Source organism: Loxodonta africana, chromosome 1 (genome assembly GCF_030014295.1).
Source record: "Loxodonta africana isolate mLoxAfr1 chromosome 1, mLoxAfr1.hap2, whole genome shotgun sequence".
Classification (NCBI taxonomy): domain Eukaryota; kingdom Metazoa; phylum Chordata; class Mammalia; order Proboscidea; family Elephantidae; genus Loxodonta; species Loxodonta africana.
This window is the reverse complement of record NC_087342.1, coordinates 184629919-184651597: the sequence shown is the minus strand read 5'-3', so window position 1 is coordinate 184651597 and position 21679 is coordinate 184629919. Positions and strand designations below refer to the sequence as shown.

At 39.2% G+C, this 21679-nt stretch overlaps 1 protein-coding gene across 1 annotated transcript in view; it reads left to right on the top strand.

The window, feature by feature from the left end:
• Positions 1-21679, top strand: part of MAN1A1 (mannosidase alpha class 1A member 1) — a 182523-nt gene that overhangs the window by 35278 nt on the left and 125566 nt on the right. Inside the window, exons 2-3 of the mRNA XM_064290347.1 lie at positions 10976-11072; positions 15338-15453. Coding sequence (XP_064146417.1) covers positions 10976-11072; positions 15338-15453 — 213 coding nt within the window. The remainder of the gene's footprint in view (positions 1-10975; positions 11073-15337; positions 15454-21679) is intronic.

Genomic DNA, 21679 nt, shown 5'->3' with positions numbered 1-21679 from the left:
AGCAATAGCGCTTCTTTCCAAAAAAAAAAAAAAAAAATGTACTAGATGTGCAAATACGAACAAGCCCTTTTCTAACCTCTGACTTTTGAGATGCACTCACTATCCCCCTTTTCTAACTTCTGACTTTTGAGATGGAATTACTATTGCTTAGAATATTTTAGGAAAATGTATATACATTTCAGTCAAGTGTTCTTTGTTTTGTTTTTGGCCATGTACCCACTTCCGTTTGGTAACGAAACAAAAGTTTCATAAAATAATGTCAGAATTTCATCGCAAAGACAGGAAACCATTAAATAGCATATAGTCCATCTCCCCATGCTAAATCTAGAAAAACTCTAGCTTTTTCATGGGAGAAAGAGAGAGAAAGACTTCTTAGAAACAGGGCAATCTGTCCTCTACAATGAATGATTAGGCAGAATTCTCTCTCTTTTTTTTTTTCAAAACTGGCTTTACCAGACATTCTGACTCTTTTTCTAAAAAGATTACTGCTGCTAACTGCTCTTTCAATTCACTGAGGAGTTAATGCTCAGTGGCCCATTAGGGTTCATGCAATAGCATTAAATAATTATTCCTCCTTTATATGTCTCCTGCCTTCTTTTAAAAGAGTATTAAAATTGGCTGTGGGGGAATTCAGGATGTCTGATCTGAAGAAAATGCACACACGTATATATATCCACTCAGTGGTTAAGAGGCAGCCTGGAGCACCTGATAACAAATCCCGCCCAGCAGAAAAGCGAGTGTACCCTGGATGCTCTGGTAGAGACAGGAAAGAAGTAGTAAGTACAGCAGTGGAGGACAGGAACGAAGAACTGGTGATGGTGATGGTAGGAAACCTCAGAAAATATCGCAGCCAAAAAGAGCTGGTGTCTATGCAGTCAGCAGCTTGGAAGGAAGGAGAGGATTCATGGTCTTCCATAAGTCTAGTGACAGGCAAAGTCAGAGCCATCTTGTCTGCCCAAATAGTGTGCAGGGCCAGGGGGAGAAGACTAGGAATGTGGAGCCGGAGCTGAAGCCAAAGCCAAGAGCTGAAGTGGAAGAGAGGGGAGGGAAGGTCATTAGAGTTGAAGAGGACAAAGGCAGGCAAGGAAAGGTGATACTGGAAGGGTCTTTCAGCAAGCTTGGTTTGGTGTGAGTCATTTTGGTGCCGGGCATGGAGCTGTATATCTGGTCCCAGAGAGGGCTACCCTCTGTACATGGAGCTCAGAGGCCGCAACTGGCTGTCTTAAGGTTTGCAAGCCGCAAAAAAGTTAGGACTGTTCATTTGTGGTATAGTGCAAAGAATCAGAATGGTAGAGTTCAGACCTTTGCTCTTCTCTAAACTACACTGTGCCTTGGCTTCCTCATCTGTAAAATGGGGATAATAGTACTCACCACAGAGGAATGTCACGAGAATTAAGTAAGATAAATGGTATCAAGTTCCCCTCACAGTGCAGTATGGTAGGTGTTTGACAGAATCAGTTCGTTCTTTACAGCCTTTGATTCTAAAACCCACAGTAGTGATAGCTCCTGCAGTTTCATTTGTAGGACAGAGGATTTAGAATTCTAAATGCTTTCTAAAATATGAAACCACAACTCATCCAGTGAGAAGAGAATGCTGAGAAGTTTATGCAGAATGCTCTGTACATCTCAGGTGTCAAGGACTTTGCTAATTCTTAGAAATGAGTTGGCTAAAGAGGTAGCAGTTAGCTAAAGATGGGCTGGCAAGGGCAGTCCAAGAAGTAAGCATTTATAGGCAGCCTCCAACCAAAGCAGACTGAGAGCTGCTCATCAAGCCATGGCTGAGCAAAGCTGGTAGGAAGTGACAAGCTCACAGACCTAAAAAGAAAGCAGTGAAGTCTAGGATATGTGCCCATCTGTACACCAGCAGTTGCAAAGCAAACTGCTGCTCCATGGCTTACTGTGGCTCACTGATTTTTTTTTTCTAAGGAAAAAAAAGGCCAGAATAGTATTTTTTTAAATGTCTTTAGTTAGGGCCTTCGCTCTTGTTTCACCATGTTCCCAATTATTCCCAGTTGGACTAGACCTATTCCTATCCAGTCCTTGAGTTTTCAGCCCAATAATAGAGCAGAGGCACAAGCCAGAGAGCAGGCAGTGGAGACAGAGCCAGGGATTGAATGTGTTCTATCCATCTAGTCTAGGGTTGCCAGGTAAAAATCAGGACTCCAAGTTAACTTTGAATTTCAGATAAACAATGAATACTTTTTTAACATGTGTCTCATGTAATCTTTTTATTTGCTAGATCTGGCAATCCTACTATATCTGCATTTTAATTCACGCCCTGCCTTGAGTAGGTACTCAATAAATAGTAATTGTCATTGTAACATTGGGAAAAAGAATCTTGGAAATAGAACACCTCAGCAGCCTTGGGAAAAGGGAGAGAGGACTCAAATATACCAGCGTTTGAAATAGGTAAATTGAGTAAAGCTCATGAATGAGTGCTTTAATTTGATGGGGAGTAAAATTGGAAACTATTTTGGCTAGTAGGATATTTTTCCTGTGCTGGGTGACAAGAGCTTGAAGGTGACAGGAGGTGGGGCCTCAGTCAGAGAGAACTGAGTTATAATGTAGATCATTCCCATAACTGTCTTAGGTGACATCGTAATACCTGTTAAGTGAGAGGTGCTAAATGCTTTTTAACGTAATTATGGTAGATTATAGGCCTGCAGGGAAAGCCCTGGTGGCACAATGGTTAAGTACCTTGGCTGCTAACTAAAACCCACCAGCCACTCCTCGGGAGAAAGAGGTGGCCGTTTTCTTCTGTAAAGAGTACAGCCGTGGAAACCCCATGGGGCAGTTCTATGAATTGGAATTGACTGAATGGCGTTTTTTTTTTTTTTTTAAAACCCTGGTGGTGTAGTGGTTAAGTGCCACAGCTGCTAACCAAGAAGTCAGCAGTTCAAATCCGCCAGGTACTCCTTGGAAACTCTGTGGGGCAGTTCTACTCTGTCCTATAGGGTCACTATGAGTCGGAATCGACTCCATGGCAGGGGGTTTTGACAGTCTATGAATGCAGTCATACCAAGCTCTGTGTTCTGTCACCCCTGGGTGACATTGGTCTCTTTGCTCTCCTGTCCTGTTAATTCACCTCTCCGGATTTGCTCTTTCCACTCTAAGTTTAGCAAAGCTTCTGCTTTTCTTCAGGGCTTTCTGTCTTATCTGTGTTTAACTCCTGTAGCCTGGCAGGGCTGTGAGGAGGTGGTATGGATGAAGGCCAGAGACACTCATTGTGTATTTTAATGTTGTTGTTAGTCACCATTGTTAGTTGATTCTGACCCATGGCCACATGTGTGCAGAGTAGAACTACTCTATTGGGCCTTCTTGGCTGTAATCTTAATGGAAGCAGATCGCCAAGCCTTCCTTCCATGGTACCCCTGGATGGGTTCGAACTGCCAGCCTTTAGGTTAGCAGTTAAGCAGTTGAGCACAAACTGTTTACAACACCTAGTGAACTTGATGTCCTGTCAGAGGGAGAAAATGTTATTCTTTTTTAAAGGTAAGAAAACCAAGGGCTTTAGAGATCTAGACACTTGCCTGGGATCAGCTCCTTAGGCAGCAGGACTTGGAGCTTATCCACCTGATTCTGCTCTCCCACTCTGGTTATTTACACCCTGACCTAAGCACCAGGTCGGTTGCTGGCCCAATGCTTCTTAAAGTCCTCATTCTCACAGGAAAATGTAGGTAGTGGGTTAGCATTAGATAAGAAGAGGAAGGGGGAGTAGATTGTTGTTTTTGTTCACTTATCTAGAAATTCCTTTTAAATTGATAAGCAATTGGAAAAGTTGTGACTTGATTCCCTGGAGTTACTTTGATTTCCTGGAGTTACTTTTATCTTTTTCCCTTTCTGTGTTCCACTGAAGGTCTTAGAAGAAAAAGGTCAATAAATAATCCTAAAAATGTTTTTTGTTGAGATTTTTATCTGAAAGTTCTAGAAATTACTTTTACATGGCAATCAGGTAATTTCAGGCAAAGTTTGGGATATATTGTCAGGGTGTCAACATCAGTGTTTTTGAAAGCATCAGACCTAAGAGTAATTTTAAGAGAAAGGGCACATGAGTTTCAGCTTCAACAATCAGGGAGTTAGATTGACCTCCCACCCTGGACCTCCCTGAACCGGACATTGCCCTGTGTATCCTCTGGAAGAGTGAAAATGTAGGTGTCACTGGACTGCAGAGCTTCTTCTCTTTACTGCCAAAATGGCAAGCATATAGAAGATGCTTGACACGACCAAGATTTTAAGAAAGCTAGTAATCATAACTATATGAGTCTTCAGAACTGAAGACTGACCCACACTGGTTTTTCTCTGAAGAGGACTATATTCCTTGTCCTTTCTTCTTCTGCCTTTTGGAATCAGAATAGTTGTGTATATTTTTAAATGTATGTATTTATAAATATTTTGTGTACAAAACCTGATTTGTGTATATTTGCCCCACCTGTTTATATATGTGGGAGTCCGAGGGTGGTGGCAATGGCTGCTAACAGAAGTGTTGGCAGTTCAAGTATGCCCAGAGGCACTGCAGAAGGAAGGGCTGGCAATCTCCTTCTGAAAAATGAGCCATTAAAAACCCTATAAATCACAGTTTTACTGTGGCACACATGTGGTTGTCATGAGTCAAATCGACTTGACGGCAACTGGTGGTTAGTCATATTTATCTATGTTACTAAATAAAACTTCGTTTAGTCTCTTTTAGGTTGCAAAGATCAGAGACATGCCTAGATTTTTAATAAACATAATTAAATGCCTAAAATTTATTGAGCACTTATCATGTGTCAGACAATGTGTTAAAAAATAAGCTCACCTTATTTCATTTAGCTATCACAGCAAGCAACAAGGCTGATACTTTTATTTATTCATGTTATGTGGATGCGGAAAGGTGGGTCAGAGACATTAACTGCTGAATTTAGAGTCACACTGATGATGGCAGAGCTTAGATATGAACCCAGTTTGTTAGGTGCCCATGCCTGTGATCTGCTCTTACGTATTTCTCCTCAATAAATGAGAGGATTTTCTATAACGATGTACAGACAAGTAAGCAAACATCCTCCGTAGGCAAACAGCCAGGCATTATGGAGGACAGGGAGACAGTTTATCCACATTCAGGATTCAGCAGCATTGCTTGTAGTTCTATAGAAGCTCTACAGACCTAATATAATTTCACTGGTGCGTGATACAAATGACCAAGCGCCCCATCTCTGCTGCCTCTTACTTTTCTCTCCTCGCCTTCTGTCTCCCCCATGACTTCAGTTACCTCATGACTCCTTTTTATTTGCTTTCCTCTTTGTGTGTTTGTACTTCTCTGCTTCTACATCATTCGCTGGCCTTTGGATTCTCTCTGAATATCTCCCATTTACACTCTCCTACCTGGTGGCGTAGTGGTTTAGAGCTACGGCTGGTAACCAAAAGGTCAGCAGTTCAAACCCATGAGGCGCTCTTTGGGAACTGTATGGGACAGTTCTACTCTACCCTGTAGTCTAAGTATGAGTCTGAATCAACTCAGCAGCAATGGGAGGTAGAGTAGAAGGAGCCCTGGTGGCGCAGTGGTCGAATGCTCGGCTGTTAACTGAAGGGTCGGTGGTTTGAACCTACCAGCCACTCCATGGGAGAAAGATGTGGCAGGCTGCTTCCATCAAGATTATAGCCTTAGAAAGCCTTTGGGATAGTTCTGCTCTGTAGGGTCACTATGAGCGGGAATCATCTCAACAGCACAGAACAACTGCTCAAATAGATGATTGAGTTGGTTTGGCTCTATCTAGTGGTCAGAGCCCTTATACCTGGGCATCTCACCTTGGGGGCCACAGCCAGCCTCAGTTGCTGGCTCCTTCAGCTGGTGCCAAGGGGTCAGGGTCATGTTGTACAAACCATGGAAATTGTTAGATCTCTCAGAAGGCTGTAAGTAGAGCCTGACCCATATGCTTTGTAAAAGGAACAGTGAAAGCCCAAATTCCCTCCTAAGACCTGGCAAAAGTAGTTAGCAAAAGCATATTTTAAAAAAGATTTTTACTTTTTCCATTATGAATAATTAAAGATCATATGATTAAACCATCAGCAAATGAAAATATTTGCTAAGGGTAGTTTCTAGCAATGAAAGAGCAAGTTATAAAATTTAGATACTACTCGGGAAATTGAAGCATATTTTCCTTCATTCATGGCTTCCAATGTCTTTGATTAGGCCAGGGCATAAAATTTAAAACACATTTTTAGGTACAACAATAGAATTGTTAAATGGACCATTTGTTTTATAAGGATCAGCACAAAGCTAGTGCCTGTGAGGTGGAGGTTAAAGATGTCACAGATGTCCGACTTTTCCAAACTGCCATACCACCTTATCATCTCTAACATCAGATGACTACTCCTCCTCCCCTCAGTGTTTTCCCTCCCGTCTTTGCGTTCTGTAATTTGCTGCGACATCTCACAGAACTCACAAAGTGTATGAAGGAAATGGCTACGTGGTTGTGGAGGGTAGCAAGTTCCAAATCCGTGGGTCAGGCGTAGGCTTCTCCAGACTTAAGTGGCTGAATGAGGCCGAAGAACTCAAATTGGAAGTCCCGATGACGGGCTGCTGGCTCACAAGGCTGCAGAAGCTGGTGAATAAGGTCAGATGATGGGCTGCATAAGATGGTGAATCCCAGAATCGGCAGGTCAGATGGCTGGCCACTGGCTGAAGTCCTAAGAACCGGTAGTCAAACAATGATGAGCCAGATGCAGAGTGAGAGAGAACCACCAGAGCATCCATATATATATATTGGATGCAGGCCACACCCCAGGGAAGGGTGGGACTTGAGTAAGGGTGGGACTTGAGTCATGCCCTCCTATAAGGCTGTGACTCAAGATACACCCCACACTAACCCTGCCTCATTCATGACCCTCCATGATTTTGGCTAATGCTGTAGATGTCTAACTTTATTTATCGGTATTTCTATACTGTCAGGCAAACAGACCTATTCCATTTTTCTTCTGCTGACCCCCACTTACTTCCATCTGTGCTCACACTGATCCCTTCAGGAATGTCCCCTTCACTTTCCACTTCTCACTCCAATCTCTGTTATTATTAGCCCCAGTTAAAGGCTACATAATGAACCCCCTCTAAAAAAAAAGAAACCAAAGCCATTACTGTTGTGTTGATTGCAACTCATAGCAACCCTATAGGATAGAGTAGAACTGCCTCATAGGTTTTCCAAGGATTGGCTGGTGGGTTTGCCCTGACGACCTTTTGATTAGCAGCCAAGCTCTTAACCACTGCACCACCAGGGCTCCCATTAACATATATATATATATAAAAAAATATAATATATATATATATATATAAAAGCCAAACCTGTTGCCATTGAGTCAATTCCAACTCATAGCTACACTATATAGTACAGAGTAGAACTCTGCCCCATAGGGTTTCCGAGGAGTGGCTGGTGGATTTGAACTGCCAACTTTTTGGTTAGCAGCCATAGCTCTTTGCCATTGTACTATCAGGGAGGTTAGGATTTACAGCACATAAAATGGAGGATAATTATATCAGTTCACAAAATGGAGGACAGCCACACAATACTGGGAATCATGGCTAGCTGGGCCGACACTCAACACCGACCATCACATCTTGTTAGAGTTCCATACACCTTATTTGCATGGTCTTATTCATTGTGTGAGAGTCACAAAGACCATGGCTAGAAAGGGCCATGATAAGTAATTCACTGCGCCGCAGTTGTGCACAACATTTAATTAGCAGTATGTATATCATTCTTGTATATTTGTAAACATTTATTGAGTATGTAAGAAGGGACAATATTAAGCTCCCGTATGTTATCTATTAGATTATAAGCATGATTGAGTCACGTATGCTTCTCTTCTCGTCCTTTAGCATCGTATAATTCCTGGCGAAGCAGGCACTTGATAAATGATGTTGCCCAATTACCCAGCCCTGATGCCAATTGAGAAGAAAGTGCTAATCGAAGAATTTTTTCTATAGAGTCAAGGACAAGCAATGCTTTTTTTTTTTAAAGATCTTTTATCCCTTAATTCTGTCTTCTCTAGGTCAAAATAATGGATTGCTATTATGCAATTTTGTGTCATTCTCTCTTGTTTAAATGTTTCCATTCACACAGTGTGTTAACCAGATCTTTCACCAATGCAAATATAAATATTCAGGAAAAAATATATCTTTGGTTTGCTTTTGGGGTCAGGGTTTTTTTGTTTTTTTCTTTCTTTCTTTGCAAGAGTTTCACTAGTGTTTGAAGTCCCAATCAACATTTAGTTTAGCCCTATTTTAATCCCTCTGTTTGGGATGTCAGGCTGTAGAACACTAAGTTGATGAAAGACTACAAAACAAAATTAAAGAGATCCATAAAGGGGCTAGGGTTGGGGAGGAAAGGAGGGGGGAAGAAATCCTATCCACAAACTTCTTTGTAAGTAGTTGATTTTAGAAGTGACTTTCTTGTCCTGTCAACTCATGAGCACACCCAGCCTGGGAAGATTAAATGCCTTTATCCCATGGCCTCTCAGCTGGCTAGTGGCCTAATACCATACGATTAGAAGCTAGTGGCATTTTGATGTTTTCTTATATTCCTGTAAGTTATAAATCTGAATTAACAAGCTGATTTTATCTGTAGCTTGTGAGCTCAGTGTCACTGTTATTCTTTGCAAATACAATGTCATGTAGTTAGCTTTAATATGGTAAATTATTTCCAGAGGTGACTAACCACTGGAATCAGTTAACAGTGTGCCTGCTCCACATTGCTTTGTAGATTCCTAGAGGGGCCACTCCTGATGTACCTTTCAGGACATTTTGACTAAATCACTTTTTTTTTCTTTTCTAACTTTAACTCATAGAAATCCCATGGGACGTGGAACCCATTTGAGAAACGTGTCAAAGCAACTTTTGAAATGTAAGAAGCTAAGCAATTAGTGTCAGATTTTCCCTTGGGGAAAAAAGATAAGAAAAGTTAGTTAATATATGCTACCAAAATTTTTTTTTTTTATACAGGTAACTTCAGGAGATTCTGTACTAGTGGTACATTATATTAATGAATTTTTCTTTTTTTTGAAAGGCAACATGCTCCTGTGTAGGAAAGCTTTATGCCATCTGAGTTGTTCATAGGCAAGGGCACTGATTTTCATTCAGATTTGAAGCTGAAACAAATCATCATAACATTTTTTTCCCTGTTATATCAGGTGTACTCCAAAAGCGTTTCAATTTATAAAGTATCTTTGGAAATTTATGAGAATGAAGAGTTTACCAAATGTAATGCATTTAGTAGGATATTTTGTGGATTTCATATACCTAGCCTTTTAGAGGCTCATTGATTTTGATTTTTTGTGGTGTGAATCTAATTGGTTTCAGTATAGGTTTAACATTCGGTAGATGTGTGAGTGCCTGCCATGTGCCAAGCAGTGTGCTGGGTGTAATCACACGGGCGTCCTTACGTACACCCTGTAAGGAACAATTATCCCAATTTTTCAGGTAAGGAAAGGGAGTCTCAAAAAAAACAAAGAACAAACAGACTCATCCACAGAAAAACTGATTCATCCATGAGTATGTGATTAATCATCAGCAGAGTAAGAATTATAAATCAGATCATCTGACCCTCAAATCAATTATGCTTTTCAGTGAAGTTAATTTGTAAGGAGAAAATCTTGAAAACACTCCCTTATGCATATTCTCTTGTTTGTTGGAAAATCAACAATCTGATTCATTAAAGGGAGATTCTGTTGCTGACTCATTAAAGGAAAATGATGACGCGTGTTGGTTAATACCATGGGCTGTGGAGTGAGGCCAGGATGGCAATAAACCCTGACTCCTCTGTCACAGAGAAATTTCATAACTTTGAGTCAGTTTTGTTTATTTTTAACTTCCAAGTATCAGTTTCTTCAACTACAAAATGATGGTAATAAAACCTATTTTTGTAGGGTTGTAGTGAGGATTGAGTGTAATGCTGAATGTACAGCACGTAGCAGAGTACCCAACAGATCCTAAAGATTCTTGGTGGCTATCAGTGGGAGTAATAGTGGTGGTGCAGGAAGATAGGATATAAATTGGTCAAAGATAGATATTCATTTTGTTTTCAGAGACATGTAAAGATTTATTAGCATTGAAGTGTTAATCTCACTGAAGATTTTAGTGATACTTAGCCCTTGTATAGTATTTATGACTTTACATGGTGCTTTTTAAGATATTTTAAAATACAGAATCAGATTAGAATATTTTCAGATCCTGCCCATATTTTGATTACAGTGGGGATAGTGGTATAAATAAGTTCTAGGCAGTTGAAGGGCCCCCAGCCCTTTTTGAAAATGTAAATACAAATAATGTATTTTTTGAGACACTGAAAAAAAAATACTGGACCGATTTGTGGCAGAGAGGTTTGGCCTTTAAAGGACTGTAGACTGAGAATATTCGTGATCAGCCTTCACACATGCATGTATACACACATACAGTTAAAGATTGATCATATTAAAATAAGATGAAGTTTTTCGAGACAAAGGCATAACCATAATTTCATTTTTTATTTCTTGCAACTACTGTTCTATATGCATTTAATCAACATACATCAAAGTGTTTAAAGTGGTAACCTTGAATAGTCTCTACACTGTGGAATCAACAAAGTAGGAAGAGCCTTGTGGACAATAGGAATTTTAAATACAGAGTTTTTATAGATTTCATGTTACGAGAATGAAATTGTAAATGTAGGAATTCTTTTAGGATAAGGAAAATTTCTGTTGTTGGGAGCTGATTTTGGAAATATTTATATTAAAAAGAATTAAACAGACTCAGAAAATCTCACATTTGTAAACATGAAAGGGTGATTTGTGTGCGTGTGTATGTGTATGTTCTTATTTATTGATGTCATCATCAGTATTAATTAATCATCACCCTTTTAACTAAGCAATGAATTCTAATATGTTTAACCTTCAGGTCTTCGGTATATGATCTGCTTTATAGCAGAAACACCTCAAATTTAAATTATAACCCAGTTTTCATTTCTTTTCTCAGATGATGAAACATGCTTGGTATAATTATAAACGTTACGCTTGGGGATTAAATGAACTGAAACCTATATCAAAAGAAGGCCATTCAAGCAGTTTGTTTGGTGAGTAGAATATGCTTTCATTTCGTAGTAACAGTAACTTCTCGCCAATGGACGCTGAACTTGTGGGTGGTGGAGACGTTTGTGTAATACAGTGATCCTGCAGGCTGTGTTGCTAGGAAACTTGCACACCTGATAATGTCTGCGGTGACTGTGCTTAGTGTGTCCTTCACACAGAGCAGTGGCTGCATGTAGCATCATCTACGTAACTTTAATAAAAATACTGATGCCTGGACTGTACCGCCAGAGATACTCATTTAATGGATATGGGGTTTAGCATCACAGTTTTTGACTCCCAGCATGATTCCCCACGTAGGAGCATTTGGTTAGCTCTCCCCGTAAGGTAAAAGCTGTGTGTTTATAGATAAGCTAACCAAGGCAATCAGCATGGTGAACTTCACTGTATCTCAGTGGCTCTTAACTTTGGCTCTACGTTTCTCTTTTTTGTGCCATGGAAGAGAAAGTGAGGATGGATTAGGTCAGTTATTTGCACTTCCCTTTATCCATTCTCGCGTGTGTTATTACATTTGGTCCTCACAGCAACCCTCTGCAATTGGTAATGTGAGTATTAATAACTGTTCCCATGTGGAGAAAGGGAAGCTAAGAAACAGAATAGTTAGATGAACCCTTTGTGTCGCAGAGCCACCCAGTCTCTTCTCACCATACTTGATTTCTCACTCCCAGAAGTCTTGACTGTAAGTAACATGATGAAGAGGATGGAGTGTTATTTTGTGACTTCTGAGTTCACCATAGAAAACATGTCTTTCCAAGGTTTAACTGAAGGTGTTGTATTCTATCAGTTCGTACAATAAATTACTGTATTAGCTGACATTTATTGAGCACTTAGAAGTGCCATTTGTGCGTAATGTCACTTAACCTCTTTATTATACACATTTTATAGATGAGAAAATGAAGCTCAGAAAATAGCTTGCCCAGGTTTCCCACCTACTAGCTGGCTGAGCTGCGACTTGAACCTCAAGGTGGCTAGCACCAGAGTTTGTGTCTTTGTTAGTTACCATTGAGTATGCTCCAACTCATGGCAGCCTTATGTATAACAGAATGAAACATTGTCCATTCCTGTACCATCCCCATGATCCTTGTTAAGTTTGAGCCCATTGTTGAGGCTATTGTGTCAGTCCATCTACATTGAGGGTTTTCCTCGCTACAGTATGTTTTTCACTTTTTTTTTTAGCACCTTCCATGTGTTCAACTCCCTCACTGGAGTTATTAAAAACAGTAACAGCCTTTGCAAAGCTCCTGACCTAGTATAAAAGATATATGTGTAAATTATGAGTTATCAGAGCACAAGGTGGCTTTGTAGATATTCATATGAAAGGATGAGGAGGATCTCAGGTAGGGAGAAGGGCATTGCAGGAGGCTGCAAGGACAGAGAGAGAGAGCTGGGAATAGAGTGAAGTAAGGAGGCTGGGTGGCCAATCACAGTGATACAGTTTGGAGATGAAGAAAGCTTCAACCTGGAGCAGTGGTGGTAGAACTGATTTCAGATATTTCTAAAGTATGTTTTCAGGACATGGTGACCAGTTAACATGGGTGATGAGGGGAAGGACTCAAAGAAAGAAACTCTGAAACTTAATGCCAAATCAGAGACCTTGGGAAACCCTGGCCAGTAAACCCAAGTACAGCAGCCACTCCCAGGATCTCAAATGCACAGATTGCTATTTCCATCTCAGTTCTTTACATCATGGGATTGTGTTTATTAAGGACAAAGAGAAGTGTTTAAAGTTAGAAGGTCATGTATGTATATGTGTGGTGTTTTGTGTGTTTTTGTTGTTGTTTTGCTTTACTCTTTGTATTTCCCATGATCTATATGTTAAAACTTGTCCTTGGCATACTCCCATTTCCCATTTGTTTTTCCATACAGTCTTTTTTTTTTTTTTCCTTTTACCTTGCCCCTTGTCTTTCACATGTGTTCTTTCCTCATTCTCTTTCTTCCCTTCTACCCTCCTTCCCTCCCTGTCTCCCTTTCTTTCTTTTTTCCCCCCATCCTTTAGGCTGCAGTAGTCCTGCTACTGCTGAACTTCCCTAATGGCCGTCAGGTCCCCCTTTGGCAAATATCTCCCATTTACCAAAGGTTACTGAGGAAAAGTTCAGCCAATATTGAATCTAATTGGCTACTGAAATGTGAATTACCCCTATTAATCTTTTATTTTCAACATATTAAAATTTCACTTAATTCAAACCACAAGTTTTTGGCTCTCAACCAGAAAATCACCTACTTATGACTGGGATAAAATGGTAATGAGTTTGTTTTAGGTGACCCATGAATATTTAAGAATGCTGGGACCTGATGTTTTGTCATTTTTATTTTCTTATTTTCTGTTATAACTTTTAAAAAATCTAATTCAATTTTTGCTTTTCTCTTAATGAAAGTTTCTTATACCATTAAGAAATCAGTTATGTGATTTACCATAATCTTTATAAAAAAGATCATTTGGCTCTCTGTTAATGCAAACATTGATAGTTTTAAAATTATTATCAAGCATTAAAAACATCCTCTTTCTTACCTTATTTTTTTAAACATATTTTCGTTGGCTTTCTATAATCTATATAAGAACTTGTTCTGTTAAAAAAAAAAGAGCTTCAGGTATTAGTATAAGGAAATGAAACATTAATAATTTAAGTGGTATTTATCTCACTCTATCTTCAAATTAAAATAGAATATGTGAAGACTTTCTTATTATGCTAAACCAATATATTGGAGCTTGTTAAAAATAATTATAAAGTTTTCCTTTTTACAGATGAAGAAAACATTTAAATGACTTATTTGCCCCACTCCTTAATCAAGTTCCTTATTTGTGAATAGCAAATAACCAAAACCAAACGAAACCCATTGCTATCAAGTCAATTCTGACTCATAGCGACCCTATAGGATAGAATAGAACTGCCCTGTAGGATTTCTAAGGAGCGGCTGGTGGATTCAAACTGCCAACCTTTTGGTTAGTAGCCAAGCTCTTAACCATCGCGCCACTAGGACTCCAAAAATCTGAAGCTGATACCATATTTCAGTATACCCACTTTAAAATATCTCCTTCTATCCTCTTGAATCCATAGTTCTTTCCAAAAAACAAACAAACAAAAAAAAAATTGTGGTCAACTTGATTCTGACTCATGGCGACCCCGTGTATGTCAGAGTAGAGCTGTGCTCTGTAGGGTTTTCAATGGCTGATTTTTCAGAAGTGGATCGTCAGGCTTTTCTTCTGAGGCACCTCTGAGTGGACTTGAACTGCCAACCTTTTGGTTAACAGCCAGCCTCGTTAGTCATTTACTCCACCCAGGGTTTCCATCCAAAAAATTATATTTAAAGAAAGTTAGATAAAATGAAAAATGTCAATTTTTTTCTCTTTAGATAACATTTAGAATACATGTTTTAGAGAATTAAATATTTTAAATACTCTATTGTAATTTTCTAATGGTAATTTCTCAATTTGATATTTTAAAGGGGTATGCCTATAAAATAGTTTACATTGATATTTTGAAACTTGATCGTGGATTATCTAGAACACCACTTATCTGTAGGAAGTGCAGCACCTACACTTCGAGCAGTCAATCAATGGGCATCACCAGCACGATTGTGAGGACACCATGAGGGACAGAGAGATGAACAAGAATGACCTCTTTGTTCTAAAGCAGTTTACAGTCTAAAAGACAAGGATATGTGTAATTATAACATGACATAAAAGTGATGACCACCTAAACAATCTCAAGTCTTCATGTCAAGGGGGTTCAGAGAAAAAAAACCACAAAGCCAGGGGCTGGGTAGTTGAGTAGAGCGTTAGAAATCAACCAGGGCTTCACAGAGGAGATGGAATTTCATTTTAGAGTAATGGTTTCTTAGAGCTATCACTAAGCAAATTTAGATCTAATTATATTTGGCCAGTTTTCCACAGGTGCACTTTGTGTAATTACATTAAAATTAATATGAGTATTGCTGCTTTGTTTTAGGTCTGTTATTTTCTTGCTAGAGAATGCAATCACAAATGAAATTTCTAAGAGATTTGTTTCTACAACTCAGGAGAAACTTTAAAGATTAATGTATCAGCCTCTAGCCTGTGATAATTTTCGTTTTTGGTTTTGGTTAAGGTTTTATATTTTCTTCCTCTGAAAGAATTTTAGACTGTGTTCAGTATTACTGCTTAATAATGAATTCAGTATCACACACCTCCTTTTTTCCAAGGTGTGGTCAATTTGCATGTGTGTATCTGTCAAAAGCATGTTTTATTGAATAAATATTTTCCTGATATTTTCAGGTAACATCAAAGGAGCAACGATAGTCGATGCCCTGGATACACTCTTTATTATGGGAATGAAAGATGAATTTCAAGATGCAAAATCATGGATTGAAAAAAATTTAGATTTTAATGTGGTAAGTGAAATAAAAGTCGCTAATTCAATTCTTGCAAGGAATCTTGGTGGTGCAGTGGTTAGAGCACTCAGCTACGAACTGGAAGGTCAGTGGTTCAAATGCACTAGGTATTCCTTAGCATGTGAGAATGTGGCAGCCTGTTTCCGTAAAGATTACAGCCTTGGAAACCCTATGGGTCAGTTCTATTCTGTCCTGCAAGGTCACTGTGAGTTGGAATCTACTCAGTGGCAGTGGGTTTGGTTTTTTTGGAATTCAATTCTTAAATTGAGTTAATGTGGGTAAATTCCATAGTAAGGCAAATTATTACATTGTGTTGTAGCCCCGCAGAAACAAGTAATGCGGTTTGTAAATTGGGAGAATATCCTACGCTGTGTTCTTAACTTGCTTTTCCTTACTTCTCAAACACATGTGTTTTGGGCAAATTAAAGGTAAGAGAAAATAAATATTTATTGAGACCTACACATACCAAGTATTCTTGTTCAGGTCCCACAGCAACCCTATGAAATGGCTATTGTTTTCACACCTTAAAAAAAAAAAAACCAAACCAAACCCAGGGCCGTCGAGTTGATTCCGACTCATAGCGACCCTATAGCGATCAAATCCACCAGGCGCTCCTTTGCACCTTTACGGATTAAAAGTCCGAGCCTCACAGGCTTACTGTACACCACACAACTAGTTGTATGTCAGAGCTGTGATTTAACACAGGTCTGTGTGACTCTAACGCTCACGCTTTTGTGCTGGGCCATGGTGCATCCATTAGCAGTAACATCCACTTTCCTGTAAATGAGGGCTTGAAACTTTGTTGGTCATATACTTGTATCAGTAAAAAATTTTGGCAATATATGTATGGTATGTGTTCATAATTTTTGTATTTGTACTGTTGTTATTTGGAAATACCCCAAAACACATTGTATACTGAGGAAAAGGCTTAGAATTAAGGACAGTTGATGCTTTTAATAGTTCCTGATAATTTAGATTTGGGAGAACTACTTCTCTTCAGGTCTAACTAGATAGTCAACTCTGCCATTTCTTGTTTATTAGCCTATGTTTGCATTATTGACATTATTTTGTGTGTGTGTGTGTATAAATTTTTTTTTACTTTTTGTTGTGCTTGAAGTGAAAGTTCACAAATCAAGTTGGTCCCCCACACAAAAATTTATATACGCCTTGCTTAAAAATTTTTTTTTTTTGCTATATTCTCCTAGTTGCTCTCCCCTCGTGAGACAGCACACCCCTTTTCTCCATCCTGTATTCCTTTGTCCGTTCAGCTGGGCTCTGTCTCCCTCTGCCTTCTCATCGCCCTTCCAGACAGGAGCTGCTCACATAGTCTCATGTGTTTACTTGATTCAAGAAGCTCACTCCTCACCAGTACCATTTTCTATCCTATAGTCCAGTCCAATCCCTGTCTGAAGAGTTGGCTTTAGGAATGGTTCCTCTCTTGGGCTAACAGAAGGTCTGGGGACCATGACTTCCGAGTTCTTCTAGTCTCAGTCAGACCATTAAGTCTGGTCTTTTTATGAGAATTTGAGGTCTGTATCCCACTGCTCTCCTGCCCCCTCAGGGATCCTCTCTTGTGTTCCCTGTCATGGTAGTCATCGGTTGTAGCTGTGCACCATCTAGTTCTTCCAGTCTCAGGCTGATAGAGTCTCTGATTTATGTGGCCCTCTTTGTCTCTTGGTCTCATAATTACCTTGTGTCTTTGGTGTTCTCCGTTCTCCTTTGCTCCAGGTGAGTTGAGACCAATTGATGCATCTTAGATGGGCATTTGCTAGCATTTAAGACCCCAGACGCCACTTTCCAAAGTGGTATGCAGCATGTTTTCTTAATAGATTTTATTATGCCAGTTGGCCTAGATGCCCCCTGAAACCATGGTCCCCAAACTCCCGCCCCTGCTGTGCTGGCCTTTGAAGTATTCAGTTTATTCAGGAAACTTCTTTACTTTTGGTTTAGTCCAGGTGTGCTGACCTCTCCTGTATTGTGTGCTTTGACATTGTTTTTTATCCGAGATTATTTTACAGAAATCCTTTTAAACCTCTTGTCTATCTGGTCATCTAGTGCTGCTATGACAGAAATATCACAAGTGGATGGCTTTACCAGGAGAAGCTTATTTTCTCACAATAAAGTAAGCTAAAAGTCCAAATTCAGGGTGTCAGCTCCAGAGGACGGCCTTCTCTGTTGGCTCTGGAGGAAGATTCCTCATCATCAGTCTTCCACTGGTCGAGGAGCTTCTCAGACGCGGGGACCCCAGGTCCAAAGAGCTCTGCTTCTGGTCCTGTTTTCTTGTTAGTATGAGGTCCCCAACTCTCTGCTTGCTTCTGTTACCTTTTATCTCTTATAAGATATAAGGTGGTACAGGCCACACCCCGGGGAAACTCTCTTTACATTGGATCAGGGATGTGGGCTGAGCAAGGGTGTTACATTCCACCCTAACCCTCCTTAACTACAGGCAGAGATTATGATTTATAACACACGGGAAAATCACAAAATGGAGGATAACCATACATGGCCTAACCAAGTTGACACATATTTTGGGGGGACGCAATTCAGTCCATTGCAGTTATCAAACCCCAGAAAACCAAACCTGTTGCCTTCGAGTGAATTTTGACTCATAGCAACCCTATAGGACAGAGTAGAACTGCCCCATAGGGCTTCCAAGGCTGTAATCTTTACGGAAGCAGACTGCCACATGTTTCTCCTGAGGAGTGGCTGGTGGGTTCAAGCCACTGACTTTTCAGTTAGCAGCTGAGTGCTTTAACCACTGTGCCATCATGGCTTCTGTCTGTTTGGTAAGGATTTACTAATACCTGTAAATCCCCATAACTGAGCACAAGTAATGTGCTGTATGTTGAAAATTAACAAAGAAAGAGGGTATCTCTGCCAACAACTTGGGAGCCCTCCTTTTCCCATGATCCAAGTGAGGGCACCGCTGTCCGTTAGGAAACTAAAGGCTAGCAAAGCTGGATTAAAAATATATAAATTAAAAGTTTTAAGATCTTGTTCCTACTCCCCTAATTAATTGTAATATATTCTGTGTCTTAGAGACCACTGCCTTAAAGGGCAGGCAGATGAGTCTATGTTCCATCTGCCTTATAACTGAATCTAGAACATAAAGGAGATGGTATTCCAATATAAGTGGACCTTGGAGACCAATGCGTTCAGTCCATTTATTTTCACAATGAGAAAACAGGCCTAAGGATCTAGTGATTTCCTCAAGGTTATGCAGATATTTGATAGGATAGCTCTGTAGTAGCTCTGATATTACTGAAAGAACTAAGTATGAAAATTAAGGTGATGGAAAAATTATGTTTCTATTTGTAGGTTTGTTCTCTCTCGTAATACTCTTGTCCTGCCTTGTTGTCATAAGTAAATTCAGCTATCTTCAAAAACCTATGGACTTACCTTCAGCTGTAATATGAGAGAGAGAACGGATAGTGTTCCTGTCTCTCCCTCCCTTCTGCATCCCTCCATCCTTCCACCCCTTCAGCCTTTCTCTTCCTTTTCAAGAATGAGAATTAAGATTCTTCCAGAATCTAATAACGGAAGACAGGAAAGTAGACTTTAGTGACACTAGATTTGTACAATGCCCAGGTCCCTTGTTGATTCTTGGCAACAATTATTATTCAGGGGAGGGGGCTGATGGGGCAGGCCTGGTGTATTTAAAAGGACTAAGCACAAAGACCTTTTAGAGTAGTGGACAAGATGTTGCTGTAAGGGAAGGCTGGCCTAAGACCACAGCCCAGTGACATAAATGTGTCCCATGGGCCATGGGAACTCTGTGAGGAAGCAGAGTGAATCTAATGGAGTTATCAGATTATCTAGAACAGGTTACTTAGCTTCCTTACTTGTAAGAGAAAAAGATTAGACTATCATTGAGTGATTGCTAAGATACTGGAACTTTAAAGTTTTCTTGTATATTTTAAATTTTATTTTTGTTCTTTCAATAAGATTTTATCTCACTTTTTTACAAACTTTTGTGTAGAATATCATTTTAGAACTGATTCATATATTACAAATCAACATTAAAAACAAAAAAGTACAAAATTATAATCTTGCGCTATACCTTTTAAAATGTACTTTTAAAAATCATAGCCACAGATCTCAAATTTCTGCCATTACACCAATCTTAATGTAAGAGTTCTTAAAACATGTTTACTACAGTTCTCTCTTTAGATGTTGTCGTATTTTCCCTTAAAAAAATAAAAATTGATCAATAATATCCAAATGATAGTATTCCTCATATTAAAATTAGTAGCAGCCTAAATTTAGGAAAGATACATTGATTCATTCTTCTAATCATAATATATAAACTTCTCCAGCTTATTATTTTCTGGCTAGTTTTAATATGCCACATACAAAAACTCATCTTATACAGTGAAACACTGTGAGAGCTGGAACTCTGTGGGACTGTCATGTTTTTCTGGGTCTTGCAAGTTTTCTGCCTTTGACAGGGTATATAGTCTTACCACTTTTCTATCGCTCTTTATTAGTGGAAAATATTTGTATTTTCTTTCTCTAACAGGTTTTTGCCTTTCATGAGTTCTGCCTTTCACAGGTTTTACTGTAGTTATTAATTCGTTCTTTCTAGAGATTCAAGTGGTTATTTAAATGATGATACAATTTGCCTTGTTTAAAACCAAAAACCAAACCCGTTGCCATTAAGTCGATTCTGACTCACAGCAACCCTATAGGACAGAGTAGAACTGTCCCATAGAGTTTCCAAGGAGCACCTGGGGGATTTGAACTGCCAACCTTTTGGTTAGCAGGTGTAGCTCTTAACCACTACACCACCAGGGTTTCCTGGTACTGTGAAATTTTTCCATTTTCCTGAATGAAGGAGAAATTGGAAAAACATAAAAACAGAATAAAATGTTTTATTTTAGGGGTAACATGTAGTATCATTCAAGTTTGAATATATTATTGATCATTTTTATCATTTTTTTCTGACAAAAGTATTTTAGTTGACAGTGTGAAAGTATTACAAAAAATTTTTTGCATCAGAACTTATTACAGGGGAAAAATAAGGATGAAACTGAAATAGAAATACTATTGTTGAGGTGGAGCCCTGGTGGCAGTGGTTAAGATCTTGGCTTAACCAGTTGGAATCCACCAACTGCTCCTTGGAAACCTTATGAGGCAGCTCTGCTCTGTCCTGTATGGTCACTATGAGTTGGACTAGACTCGGTAGCAACAGGGTTTTTGCATTGTTGAAAGCTGGTTTATCCTAATATGTTCTTGAGTATAAACAAATCTTACAGTTAAGAATGATTTTGTTTATATGTGAAATTTCAATTTGCATCTCTTGAAGGTGTAAAGTAAATGATTTTTATTGGTTTATATTGTTATTAACACTCATATACTTTTAATTAAGGCATTGCTAGTTCATTCAATTTGCATACTTGGTAGCACAAAGTTCATATGACTTTAATGACTGACATAAAGTAAATCACAGGGATAATATATTCCTGGGAGTAGGAGCAAGGACTTCAAGATGGAGCTTAGTATTCAGTTCAAGTACCTGCAGAGGGGCACAGGTAGGGGCAAAAAAGCCTAAGGATAGACTCCGGTGAATGAGTTTTCCAGCTTTAATGCAAAAAATCCTAGAGACAAAGAACCTAAAATTAATTCTTACTCATTCACTCCTCATGCATCAAATATTTGCTAAGTACCTTCTAAGGCCCAGGTACTTAAACTCATGGAGCTTAGAGTCTAGAAGGAATCAGAGTACTTTAGCTAAAACCAAAACCAAGCCAAACTCATTGTCGACAAGTCAATCCAGACTCATAGCGACTCTACAGGACAGGGTAGAACTGCTGCATAGGGTTTCCAAGGAGCAGCTGGTGGATTCGAACTGCCAGCCTTTGGGTTTGCAGCCTGAGCTCTTAACCACTGTGTCACTAGGGCTCCAAAGTTATCTAAGGAAGGAAGGAAAGAGGAAACGAACTGTGGTATTTAATGATACTTGATACATACCAGATACCATGCGGAATGATTTTTTTCAAAGATTTTCTCATTAAACCTTTATGACAACCATATAGGAATAGTGGCATTTTCTCTCTATTTTTATAGATGAAGTAGTTAATTAATCTGCCTAAAGTCATGTAAAATAAAGTCATGTAGCTGGTAAAAAAAAAAAAAAAAACTTTTGCTGTAGAGTTGATTCCAACTCATAGCAACCCTATAGGACAGAGTAGAACTGCGCCATAGGGTTTCCAAGGAGCACTGGTGG